We start from the raw sequence: 14164 nt of genomic DNA on the forward strand, positions 1-14164 counted from the left end.
ATGGTAAACATACCTGTGTTGGAAGTGAATGTGTGTTCTAGACAAAAGCAAAAGGAGATCAGACAGGTGGACTGGGGAGGGTTGCAGTTTAAATGGGGCAGCCCGGAGAGGCCTCACTAAGGAGGTGACACTTCAGTCCAGACTGGAAGGAGGTGAGGGGGTAGACCATGCAAACATCTGGAGGGAGAAGGAGCTGTCAGGGCCAAGGCCAATGGCAGGGGTGCTTGTACCCAGCACATTTCAGAGGATGACCAGCAGGCTGGCGTGGCCAGAGCTGAGTGGCTCTGAGGGAGAGGAAGAAAGATGGGGCCAGCAAAGAAGGCAGGGGGAGTCCCAGCTCATAGGGGCCTCGTGGGCTCAGGCACAGGCTCTGCGTTTTCTGTATCACCACACTCTCCTTTGCTCTTCTAAGTCTCAGGTTACCATCGTAAGACTCAGGACTTTCGTGCTGAGTGAAATCCGTGTAGTCCCTGGACCCTTCACAAACAGCCTTGAAATTAGTTTTTCTCTCGGAAACAGTGCACTGTTGCAACACAGCACTCAAAAATACTGTGCTTACACTAATCACGTGCGTTTGACATGGCTGTTAGCCTCATGAAACACTTCCACGGTACTTCGTACAAATCCACTGCAGTGACAGTCATCTGTAAAGCGCTTTCTGTCCACATCCAGCAATGCCCAGTTCTTGTCACACTATCAAAGAAGTGTTAGGTTCAAAGAGGATTTATCAATCCCAGTGCTGCCGTTCAAAAACTGTATCTATAAGGAATGCAAAAGAAATAGGAGACATAGACCTTTGGCCTTAGACTGATTTAAAAAAAAAAAAAAAACCATTTAGGGACTAGAACAGGCCTATAAGGGTGTGACAGTTGAGGCTGCAGCAGGTTGAAGCCCTCCCGCTTTTCTAGACTCTGGATGGTCCATCCGAACTTTGTGCTACCTGGCGCTGGCCCTGTTTTCTCCTTTTGTCCTTTCTAAGTAAACTCTCCCCAGCCACTTACTAAATAGCAGTGATCCAAACCTAACACTCCCATCTTTCTTTTGCTTGTTAAAAAATAAAATAAGCTGATAAGCATATATATTCATGTCTATTCATAAGTATATGTTAAATAAAGATATTATAGATACTTATACATCATGCAGAGCAACAAGTCAGAAATGCGCAACAGACCCAGATTAGAACTGGCTGGTTTTCTGTTCATTTTTAAACCAACTCTTTGGTGTTGATAGGTTCAGATATCTTGTTATGATAAATGAAAACAATACTGATTGGCTTTTTGTAGAAAAAAGAGTATAAGAAAAATTAAATATTTTTATTTCTGTTTTTTATTCATTTATATTTCAAAATATCTTCATTATTAGTGTGACTTTAACAGTTTGTGAATTTCTGGTTCATAAAATACTTTGCTGGGAACTATATTCTTACTTGTTATTTTTCATGGATTTCTCTGGTTTGTGCAAACTCAAGCATGTGATTCAAGGTTGTATCGGGAAATGAATTTTCTCAAGGATATGTTTATGGAACGATTTTCTGGACTTAAAATCTGCTCTATGATATCTCAGAACTGGGTACTGTTCTCTGTATCTTCCAAGCCATCTTACACCTACTAGCTCTTTCAGATCTTGCAAATTCCAAGGAAGGTAAAGCATTTATGGTTAAGAAAATTGAGCAGGGAATGATAAAGTGATTTGTTCAAACACACACTTCTCACCTTAAAGGTTAACAAGGACCCAGCTGTCTTGACTTCACATGATACAGCCTGTGATTAAATATACGCAGTGATAAAGGAAGACAATACATTGGTTCCACAAAATACTGGCCTGTGCCTTTGGCAGGCTTTGGGTTCCTTTTCTATACAATGAGAATACTAAGTGCTTCTGCCTCAGTAACAGTAAAGACTGTGCAAGCTGTGGAATGATTCTGGGACTCATTCCTCCACAGCAATACACTGCTTCCCTTATGTGAAGAAGCGGATCCCCGTCATGTACCAGCACCACACTGACCTGAACCCGATCGAAGTGGCCATTGACGAGATGAGTAAGAAGGTGGCCGAACTCCGGCAGCTGTGCTCCTCAGCCGAAGTGGACATGATCAAACTGCAGCTCAAACTGCAGGGCAGCGTGAGCGTTCAGGTGAGCCGAGCACCAGACAAAGCAAACCACAGGGCAACAGGTGCAAAGGCTCATCTGGACCTTGGTAAATTTCAAGTCCAGCCAAGTTGAGTGTAGCTCCCTAGCTTACCTGGTGATCCCATTTACCTTCCAGTGTCTTTGCAGTTTCTCCTGATACCAGAGGGGGGCGGTAGACTGAGGGCCCCCACCCGACCCCACTGGTAAGCGCGTTCACTGAGCTGTCTGCTAGGGACAGGAGACAGCTCTCCATGCTAACCTGTTTTTTCAGTTTGGGGAATTCTAGGGCCCTAACCAGAAGCGTCAAGACTCTTCTAAATATAAAGAAGTGTGGGTAGCTGTAGGTTTCCTTATAAAACTGTTGTTTTCTGGTTTCTATGAAAATTGTATCTGAAGAAGTACCTTCAGTTTCACTCTCTGAATGGTATGTTTTGATTAACAGAAATTCTTTATTTTAATATCACTCAATTAATTTTTCCTTAGTTGGTAGCATTTTTGTGTCCTCTGTAAGAACTTGGTTCTTAAATCTGTCTCAAAAATGTTCTGTGTTTCCTTCCTTTGTTTGGCATTCCTCTGTAGATCTGCGGTCCATCTAGAATTGATTTTTGTATGTGGTAACAGATAAAGGTCAAGATAACCATATAGCTATGCAAGCAATGTTCACCATTTATGGAAAAGACCATTTTTGATCTGAGTACTGATTATACATATATGTTCAGTTGTGAAAATTCAAGCTGTACCATATGCACCTTGTGGTTTGTATATCATACTTCAAAATAACTGGCTTTTATTTCTTTTATTTTTATTTTTTAAAGATTTTATTTTATTTGACAGAGATAGAGACAGCCAGCGAGAGAGGGAACACAAGCAGGGGGAGTGGGAGAGGAAGAAGCAGGCTCATAGCAGAAGAGCCTGATGTGGGGCTCAATCCCATAACGCCAGGATCACGCCCTGAGCCGAAGGCAGACGCTTAACCACTGTGCCACCCAGGCGCCCCCAAAATAACTGGCTTTTAAAACGTATCTTACTTACATGATTTCCTAGGAAACTGGGAAATGTTAAATCACCTCCTTCCAGTGATTAGTATGCTTCTTGCTTTATTGATTTTTAAGTATATATAAATAATTCTAGCATATATTTTACATCTAAACACACACACATATCCTTATATCTAATTCTTTTCTCTTTCAAAAAGGGTGCATTTATGAAAGTTGCATTTAGATTGTAATATCGAAGTTTTAGCGAGTTTTTTTGGTTCATTTTTTGGAATCAGTTCTTGTCACCTTTTTATCAAATCCACACTGGGTTGTTGCATAAGGTTTTCTAAATGTCCTTCACCACATAAATACTTACAGATATTTCAACCCCTTACCTCATGACCTGAAAGACTTAAGTACCAAAATAAGTTATCAAGTGAATATGATAAATATTCCAGCAACATGATTACATAATGGGGTCAGAGGCCACAATTTTCTGCAGCTAAAAAACAAAACCACTCAGTAACATAGCCTGGGAACATCCAGCCTCTATCAAAACACCAGCGGAGGGGTGTGGGCACCAGTAAAGGGTGTGGCTGGACAGACTGAGCTTTCTAAAGGGCAAAATATGTGCCCTGCCATTTGACAATGGCCTTAGAGTTCTATAAATACCCAATAATCGGGGCGCCTGGGTGGCGCAGTCAGTTGAGTGTCTGACTCCTGGTTTCGGCTCAGGTCACGATCTCAGGGTCTTGAGATCGAGCCCCACGTCAGGCTCTGCTGCGCTCTATTGGGAGTCTGCTTGAGTTTCTCTTTCCCTCTTCCTCTGCCCCTCCCACCGCATTCTTTTTCTCTCTCTCTCTCTCTCAAATAAATAAATAAATCTTTAAAAAATATACAAATGCCCGATCATCTTAAAAAGCAAAGATCATCATTCCGTGATGAGATTTTTATACATGTGTGCCCACCAAGATAACAACAGAGTTGCAGCCAGAGAGAAATTAACTTTACCATTTTATTTCTGTAATTCTTTCACCAAGAGCCTCGGTGGGGTTGCTCTTATGTAGGACAGAGCCATAAGGGAGGCTGTGTGACTCTGTACCCCAAGATATGGCTTTGTTAGACCTTATGAAGTCTTATCAGCTTCCCTCCTTATATATCCTTAAAATTGAGTAGATTTGTCATTTTGGATAACCGGTCATTTGGGTCATGTCCAGTCCTTAACATATTTCCCCACACACTAGTGTGATGACACCTGAAGTCGTCACCAAAGGTTAGCCAGCTGTTCCTGTCTCAGAGGGCCCAGTTCCCACCATTGTGGCCCTCTGGTTCTCCCCACTTCTGGTTCTCCTGCCATTACTGCACAAGTCCTGCCCACCATGGATTAGAACTGCAGCCCAGCTCCTTCACCAACAGTGACAGAGCAGACAGACAGCCCTCCCTACTTAGTTACCTTCCGAGCCCACCAGACCTCCCAGGAAAAATGCTGCAGTAATCACGTGGTCAAGTTGTTTCTCATGCTGTCTCAGAGGCCTGGGACTTTCTCCTTCCCACCCAGTGGGTCTAACCTTCTTGCTCTCCACATTCCCATGTATCCTGACTACTCAACTTCACAGAACTCTTCTTGGCTAATTGAGAGATTCAGGGTTCTGGTTTACTCCCCCTGTTGCTAAATGCCCCTAATCTTTGGCATTCCAGCACACTTCGTAAAGGTAGCAAGTCTGTTTGCTCATGGCAGTCCACAGAGTTCAAGGAGGTGAATAGTTGGTTTTTCAAAACTGGCCAGTATACTATACTCTTCAGTTTTTCACTCAACTCACCAGATGGACCTGAGTTCAGTGTAGAGTAGCACAAATACCAAGGTGGAAGACTTGGGCTCTGATCTTAGGTGTTTTACTTACTGGATGTTCAACCTTGAACAGATGGTTCCATTTTCCAAATTTCGCTTCTTCCTTCATAAAATGAGCCATCATCTCAAGTGCCCTGATGATGTCTGCATTGATAAAATCAAATGACAGATAGCAACGTAAGCTTTATTCGTGGTTTCCTCTTTTGGGCTGTCAGTTCCTGGAGGGCAGGGGTCATGACTAACTCAAACAGCATTTTTAGAACCTGCCAACTGAAACCAAATCAATGATAATGGTCATTTTTATTATAACATAATATAAAATCTTTGTTCTTTGTCTAGGTCAACGCAGGCCCACTAGCATATGCCCGAGCTTTCTTAGATGACACAAACACAAAAAGATACCCTGACAACAAAGTGAAGTTGCTTAAAGAAGTTTTCAGGTAAAGCACACTGGAAATGTCTTTCTCTCTTCAAGTATCAGTCACTTCTGCGCTCATTCAAGAAAGAGATACTACCAGTTGGACTCACTCTTTGTCCTCAACATGTCTTTATTTCCCTTTCTCACACCATTTTAGGCAATTTGTGGAAGCTTGCGGTCAAGCCTTAGCAGTGAATGAGCGTCTGATCAAAGAGGACCAGTTAGAGTACCAGGAAGAAATGAAGGCCAACTACAGGGAGATGGCGAAAGAGCTCTCTGAAATCATGCATGAGCAGGTAGGTGCCGTGCCGGGGCTCTCATTCTGAGCAAGCACGTGTTAGTTGGGTTCTCAAATACACCTGTGATGGCCTAAACCTTTTAGAATTTTGATATCTGAAAAATAATGTAGCATGCTACAGGCTGCTACTTCCTGAATACAGTTTACTTGGGGAACGGCTAGCAACTCTCCCACCTGATACCAGCCAATACGACCAGAGGAGAGCAGCACCCACCTCCCTTTTGTCACTCTCAGAGGTGGCCGTGGTGCGAAGCTCTGTCCCTCCCCATCCAAATCTAGTTCAAAACAAAACAGAACTCACACAAGAAATACCCATATTGTTCCTAAAAATTTTTTTATTCACCCAATCCTTTGAAAGACCAGGATTTCCCAGCCTAGTTTAAGGAATTTTCTGTTGCATTAAATGTCTTTCACGACTTAAAAAAATAAGAGTTGTTCAGTTTTGGGCTATTTACCACTGACCTGGGTGCCCCAGTAGATTCTTCATGGCCACTCCCCATCGTCATGGGCATATTTCCCGATTACACTGCTACGATCACCTTCCTGTAGGATTACGTATGTGGGCTCAGTAGTCAGGGGACAGCTGGCTGGGCAGCCAAGGAATGTCAGAGAGCAGCTGCCGGAGTACTGCTTCTCAGGGGTCCGTTCTCCACCAAGCACAGTGATGACGTCCGAGTCATGGTGCCGGTCTTCATCATTAATGTTAGCGCCTCCATCGTCTGTAATGACTTTTGTCTGTTCCCTACGTCATGGTCCTTCAGTCTTGCAAATGGAAGCCAGGCCCGACTTGTGTCAATTAACATATCACGTGATGGTCTAGTTAGGACATTTCTGTCATGGGAAACTAACTTAAATGTCTAAGCTCTCACTTGTTTGCTTTTTTTCTTCCTCCATGCTGACACAATCAGATGGGATGGTAATGTCATTTTTCAATTTTATTTTTCTGAAACCTCGATAGACTGCCTCACATAAAGTTAGGACTGTGTTTGAACAACTGCAGACGTTGGCATGAGGACAGTGTGTGTGCAAAGGGAGGAGGCACCCTCTTCTGGACCTTTAGAAAAGTAGAAAAAAGTGGAAATGATGAAAGAAAGAAATGTGTGAATAATTAAGCAGAAAGGGATGGTCTCATGGAAACATGTTTTCGGAGAAAGCTCGAGGTCTTTTCCACAGAGCTTGCAGATTCCTGTATGACAGTTTGATCAGTGGGTGTCAGCATTTGGCACTAGAAGAGATGAAGGGAGGAAGAACTTATGGACTGATAATGTTGAAGTAAACTCCCGTGTTATTTGGACATTTAACATAGGGCTGTGCTCTAAGAAACTGCACCTTGAACTTGCCATTATCTCAGCAACTGTGAAGATTAAACTCTTTTGAACACTTAAGAAAAAAAGGGTTACAACCTGGAGTAGACCTGCTTTGGGCTTTTAGGGGAGCCTCCGAATGTATATGTTCTTCTCAGTTGCCATCTGGCAGTAGGTCAAGTCTCGCCCTTAGAATTCTCCCCTGCATTACCGAGTGTGAAGAGAGACTTGTTCGGAGTCAGAGGGGCAGCTGCTGTCTCCTTCCCAGGATGGAAATCCATAAGGCCCTGAGAAAAGGAGCCAGTAGAGAAACAGAGATGCTCAGGATTCATTTTTTTAGAAGACTTTTCCAAGGGACAGGACTAGGTCGTGTCCCTGCCAACTACGTGTAAGATAGGCTTCACCGCCTTATAATCTGGTGAGTCTAGAAGGCTCCATTCACTGATCTGTAAAGGAAACAAAAGCTGTTGTGCTTGACTTTCTCCTTGTAATCCTGATCTCAAAAAAGCCATTTGCTAGTTGAGCTGACACAATCCCTTTGCAAACCGCCAAAGCCAAGCTCCCTGAGCACACCATCATTCAGGGGAACAGTGACCATTGGGTGATAAATGTCATTGAGAAACGTCATTAGGGGCATGACACTTGGGTAATGTTGTGTTTCTGTGCCTCAAGATTTGCCCGCTGGAGGAGAAGACGAGCGTTTTACCGAATTCCCTTCACATCTTCAATGCCATCAGTGGGACTCCAACAAGCACCATGGTCCACGGGATGACCAGCTCGTCCTCAGTTGTGTGATTTTGCCTCATGGGCCGCCTGTGGGGACTTGCTTTGTCATTTGCAAACTCAGGATGATTTCCAAAGCTAATCACTGGGCTCATGCAAGACATGGGGAAGACCGAGCACAAGGAGAAGTGAAGGGGAATGGGAGAGAAAGGGAATAAAGAACTGTGTTATTTCGTAGCAGATTTTCTAGAGGAGTCATAAGAGGGTACACATATTTTTTTAAGTCTTGCTGGCAATATTCAAAATTTTCATTCTGTCTTAACAGAGGTGTGTGGTGGACTCTCTTAAGCTGGAGTGAAATTTTATCCTTCCTTACAGAGTAGTATGAAAATAAACGGCCTAGAGAAAACAAGTGTTCTGGAATGTACATAGCAGGGACAGTAGCACTGAAATCGAGGCTAGAGAAACTTCCGCCTCTAGGCTAAGCTGGAAAATCTTGAAAAAAAAATTTTTTTTTCCTGTGGCACATTCAGGTTGAATACAAGAACTATTTTTGTGACTAGTTTTTGATGACCTAAGGGAACTGACCATTGTAACTTTTGTACCAGTGAGCCAGGAGGTTTAGTGCTTTTATACTCATCTACTAGCGTTTAGAAAAAATATGAAAGCTTAAGAAACTATGTGAGCTTAAAACTAGTCAAGCAGTTTAGAACCAAAGGCCTCTATTAATAAACAAAACTATGCTAAAGATTTACAAGTAGTACAGTATATTGTGATGTACATAGTTTGTTCATACAGTCTCCGCCTTCTGTACATACGTGTATTACGTTTCTACATTTTTAATACTCCTCACATCAGCTTCTGCATTCAGTTCAGTTGTGACAAACTTGTGCCGCTCGTAGTAGATACAATACCCTTGACTTCCCTGTTTTATCCTTGTACATAAAAAAGTGCAATATGGAGATGTACACAGTCTTTGCTCTGTTAGGTTTATAAACTGTTTTAAAAAAATTTCATCCTTTTGCCAAAGTGGTGGAGTGTGTAATTGGTAAATCATAAATCCTGTGGTGAATAGTGGTGTAATTTAAAGCTTTCACCATGTTATATTTTCTTTTGAGACATTAATTTAGTAATTTTATATTTGGAAAAATAAAGGTTTTTAATTTTATTTAACTAGAATCTCTGCCCTGCTGTAATTAAACATTCTGTACCACATCTGTATTAAAAATAACATTGCTCATTTTCTGGTAGTGAATATTGGGTATTTATTATTTGGCAGTCCTAGGAGGGGCAGGATATTGGAGTCCTTGGGGGTGAAATAACATGGCATGTGAACTTTGCTTTAAAATACTTGAGAAGAAAGAAAGAGGATAGGTAGATGAAACAAGATTGACAAATGTTGGGAATTGTTGAAGCTGAGGTTGGGTACATGGGGAATCCTTATACTGTTTTGTCTGCCCCTGTGTATGTTTCCGTGATACAGATTTCAGGAGGCAGGTCTAGCTATCAGATCTGCCAGAGGATTTGCATAAATGCACTGTTGCCCCATCGTCTGGCTCTGAATTCTTCTAGTTGTTGCTAAATACGCACAGATACCCTGTTGCCTCTGGCTTTTCCTCTTCAACTCGATCGAGCGTTCCATCTTTATCAGCTTCCTTGCTTGCTTTTGAGATGAATACTCGGAGACAAGATGGTCATTGATCCCAGCAATGCATTGGCAGCCATGTGTGCACACACGCTCCGCGACCCACGTCGTCACAAAGAAAACCAGATCAAGTGACAGCTCTCGTTGCAGGTGCTGGTCCTGCCTCTGGGGTGCCCAGCAACTGGCAGGTGAGTTCATTGTCACCCAGCCCCATATAGTTGCGGTGATGAAAGGAAGAGGAGTCTTTCCGCAAGAAATAAAATAGCTGCTTTTCCTACTTGAAGGGTTTTAAAGGCTGTTTTTTACATAACCAGTTGAGGAAAGAAAATGTGCTTGAATGCCCAGATGCCAAGGTTCTTCTGGCATCTTTGAAACATTCTCAGTCAGTGGTAAGGCTGTATTTTACAGGTGGAAACAAAGTCATGAAGAAGAGAGGGTGCAGCATGATGGCAACTCACCAGAGTCTACAGCCCATCGATTAGTGGATCCAGATTTAGGGCTTAAAAAAATTCTCTACGTAGATTTGCCCCGAGTCTCTGACCTCCCCAGCGCCGTGTGATAAACCTTGACTCTAACATCAGCAGGAATGGATATAACAGTTTGTCTCCTTTGTCACTGAGCTGGATTTCCTGGTCATAAATGCCTCATTTAGAAACCATAAAATTCAAATCACCATGTAGTAAGATAAATAGAAGTCTGGAAAGTGCTAACTTGCTATCTCTTTATTAAACTTGAAGAGTGATTTGTACAGATGCCATGTCAGATATGACTCAGCTTGGAAGGTGACCAGCCCTCATTTATTACAGCAGTGGAGAAAGGAGCCATCTCCTCATGCAGACATCTACTATTGACCCTGCAACAAAGCACATTCGTACCCAACTAAAAATCTCATTTAGTTTATGTATAAAAGTTTTATTTTGGTATAAAGTTACACAGTAAAGTAGCAGCTTATTGGGGAAATTTTATAATCTTCAAAAATCTTTGCTGCTATTTTTTAGTACTTTTTTTAGTGTTTCCCATGGATCTTTCCTTTTTTTATTGACATGAAATATACATATAAAATGTACCATTTTAATTATTTTTAAGGGTTCAGTTCAGTGGCATTAAGTACAGTGTCGGGCAGCCGTCACCACCATCCATGCACAGAACTTCAACATCATCCCAAACAGAAACTCTGTGCCTGGTAAACAGTAACTCCTTATTCCCCCTCAGGAAAATTTTTTGAAGTAGCGTTGGAATTTAAACTATAGTTAGGGGAGCCTGGATGGCTTAATCTGTTAAGCGTCTGCCTTTGGCTCAGGTCATGATCTCCAGGTCCTGGGATCGAGCCCTCCCTTTGTCGGGCTCCCTGCTCAGTGGGGAGTCTGCTTCTCCCTCTACCTCTGCCCCACCCCGCCTTGTGCACACTTTCTCTCTCTCTCAGTCTCAAATGAATAAATAAAATCTTAAAAAGAAAAAACAACTCTAGTTAGTATCTTATCAGGAATATTTGCTACCTGGGAAGTAACCAGCTCTAGGTACTACACGTAAGTAGAGCCAGCCCCTTGCATGGAGAAGGCTGCTGAGAATAGGGATGTAACTTGAAAGATCTCTCCATAGGGACTTGCTTAACCATACGACGGAGTTACTCAGTATAGAAACTCCATTGATTAAAGCATTTAATTTCCATCAACAGGGAATCACTTGCATAAATTGCGGTACATTCACACAGTAGAGTACTATGTAGCTATAAAAAGGAATTAAGAATATCTCTGTACGCTGCTATGAAATGATTTTCAAAATAAGTAAAAACCACAAGACAGGGAAAAGTGAATTGTATGCTACCCATTATTTAACAAGGGAGGATATATACATAAGTAGATTATGTTTCTGTTTTTTTAGATGGAAAGGAAAACCAAAAAAAAAAAAAAAAAAGTTACAATTATTACCTGTAGTGGAAGAGAGAGAATGATATATAGGGGATACGGTTAGAAGATAGACCTATCCAAGTATAATTTGCTTTATAGATTTGGCTTTAGAACCATGTGAATATTTGCATAATTATTAAAATAATTTTTTAATTCTTAAAAATTAAAAGCAAAATGAATGACCATAACTATATATTAAATTGATGGCATAAACACAAAGGAATTATTTCAAATGACTTTAAGATACAAGAATTTCACTGTGCATTCCTAGTGGGATATACCCAAAGGACAAAAACGGTGGCAACTATATCAAAAACTAATGATATACTATACGTTGGCTAATTGAACATAATAATAATAAATTAATTAATAATAATAATAAACCAGTCAAAAAAATAGTGGCAACAAATAAATGAATGGCTAATAAACAAAAATCATTTCAGTAATTGCTCTGTTTGTGGAAGTGGTGTATTGCTTTTGTGAGATCTCAGATGCTTTTCTGAGACTCTTGTATGTTAATTGCTAGAGAAAGTGAGTAATCATGCTGGCATCATGGGGAACCAAGTTTTTGGCATAAGAGGAAAAAGTTGCATCTTTAAGACCAAAGAGGTTAAATTAAAGCTCTTTTATTCTGAATTTGATGTGAAAATACCAACTTGAATTCATGATGTATTTATCTTAAATGCAGACTTATTATACACTTATTTCCTAACTTGGTTTACAGAAAAGGCCTAAAAACAATGACCAAACCAGTAGCTAGTGAGTACCCCTGAATGCCCAAATTGTGGTCTCTAAATAGCTTTCCTCTCAAAGGATCCAGAGCTCCCGCAAAGAATGGCTGGTTCCAGATTTAGGGCAAAAAGAGTCCAAGATGAGTCTGGAGCATCTTTTCATACCAGACTTCCAGGGAACTGACAAAAACACCTGGGGCTCTGTCAAAAGAATGTAAAGAAGCTCGTTGAAGCTAGTAGCTAGACCTGAGGTAGACATCAACAAGAATAATAATAACAATGGATTGGAAATATATAATTAAATTTATGAGCTCATGATGATATTAGAAAAATTTAAAAAGGGAAAACTGGTGACTACTGAAGGAGTTAATGTCACCAAAGAAAGACAAAAGTACACACCCCACCTATGATGTAGTCTTGCCAAAAACTCTAACCTGAATCTAATGAAGTCTCTAAATCTAACCACCAACTCCCCCGGAAATACAGGGCACAGAAGAACATGTTAAGTGATACCAAAGGAAGTGCAGTCAGTAAAATCCAATTCTGCGGAAAGCTTTTAGGATAAACAACCTGGTTTCTTCAGTACGTTTTAAGAAAAAAAAGAGATGGAGAGAAGACCTGTGTATTTAAAGAGATTCAGAGTTCTCTTGATATGGTAGATATGGTATATCTACTATATAAAGTACATAGACTTTTCCTATTCCTTCCTCTCAATACAACTAAAAATCTTAGATGTTAAATGCATTAAAAAAGAAGAAGGAGAAGAAGAAAGAAAAGAAAGAAGAAAGAAGAGGAACATGACTCTCTGAAAGGTACAGTGAAGAAAGCAGACCAGGTGGGACCTTGGGACCCAAAGAATGATACAGCGTTAAGTTCCCCAGTGTTGTTTTGCTTCCTATATCTCGTACTTGGAGCCAAAGAAAACAGCAACATGGAAACACCTACAGGCAGAGACAAGAGGACCAACACGACTTCGCACCCATTATGATGGCTATTACACCAAAAAAAAAAAAAATTGGTGAAGATGTGAAGAAGTTGGAACCCGTTTGCCTTGCTGGTGGGAATGTGAAATTGTGCAGCTGTTACGGAAAACAGTATGGTGGTTCCTCGAAACTTAAACATAGAATTACCATATAATCCCGCAATTCCACTTTTTGAGATACGCCCGAAAGAATTGAAAGTAGGGACTTGAGCAGATGTGTATCCATGGCCAGAGCAGCGTTGTTCACAACAGCTGGAAGGTGGAAGCAACTCAAGTGTCCACTGATGGATGAAGGAATAAACAAAATGAGATCTACATATACAACAGAGTATTATTCAGCCTTAAAAAGGAAGGAAATTCTGACACGTGCGACAGCAGGGACGAAACTTGAGGACGTTGTGTTCAATGAAATAAGCCAAATACTCTATGATCCCACTTCTATGAGGTATCTAGAATGGTCAAATTCATGGAGACGGAAAGTAGACTGGGGGTTGCCAGGGGCTGAGGGGAGGACGGGGGGGATTAGTGTTTAACTGGTCCCGAGTTTCGATTGGGTAAGATGAAGATGTTGTGGAGATGGATAGTGGTGGTGGCTGCACAACAATGTGAATGTACGTAATACCACAGAACTGTAGGATTTAAAATGGTTAAAATGGTAACTTCTGTGTTATGCATAATTAACCACAATTTAAAAAGAAAAATAAACAACAGAAGCCTGCTCTGTCTAGCCAAAGGAAAAAGGAAAGGGCAGCCTACCGAGACAAATTTTAAAGATTTTATTTAGAGAGAGAGGGAGAGTGCCTGCGCACACACACGAGTAGGGGTAGGGGCAGAAGGAGCGGGAGAGAAAGAATCTCAAGCTGACTCTGCACTGAGCATGGAGCCCGGTGCGGGGCTTGATCTCAAGACCCTGAGATCATGACCTGAGCCGAAATCAAGAGTCGGATGCTTAACTGACTGAGCCACCCAGGCGCTCATACCAAGACAAATTTTTTAAGCAATAGTGGCTCTACACCAGCCAAAACCATAGAAAAACTGCAGCCCCACCGACACCCAACCAGCAATGGCTGAACGGGGAGCGAGCCTCAACAGCCCTGCCAGGGTGTCAGAAAAGGCCTGAAAGGAGCCAGGACTTTCTTCCGAGCTGGAGTGTCCGGGGGCACCAGTCGGGAGCCTAGACTTGATAGCAAAGCCATAATC

At 41.6% G+C, this 14164-nt stretch overlaps 1 protein-coding gene across 22 annotated transcripts in view; it reads left to right on the forward strand.

Annotated features, from left to right (window-relative positions):
- DOCK9 (dedicator of cytokinesis 9) overlaps positions 1-14164 on the forward strand; it is a 294889-nt gene that overhangs the window by 267598 nt on the left and 13127 nt on the right. For 15 of the 22 annotated variants that reach the window (XM_087865020.1, XM_087865025.1, XM_087865027.1 and 12 more), the window contains 3 exons: positions 1943-2133; positions 5296-5396; positions 5532-5670. In XM_087865020.1, coding sequence (XP_087721146.1) covers positions 1943-2133; positions 5296-5396; positions 5532-5670 — 431 coding nt within the window. Of the gene's footprint in view, positions 1-1942; positions 2134-5295; positions 5397-5531; positions 5671-7648; positions 8943-14164 lie in introns of those variants that run through there. The other 7 variants (XM_087865024.1, XM_045810971.2, XM_045810973.2 and 4 more) reach the window with 1 other exon arrangement.

Source organism: Ursus americanus, chromosome 10 (assembly GCF_024610735.1).
Source record: "Ursus americanus isolate L20-20 chromosome 10, mUrsAme1.1.p, whole genome shotgun sequence".
Classification (NCBI taxonomy): Eukaryota; Metazoa; Chordata; class Mammalia; order Carnivora; family Ursidae; genus Ursus; species Ursus americanus.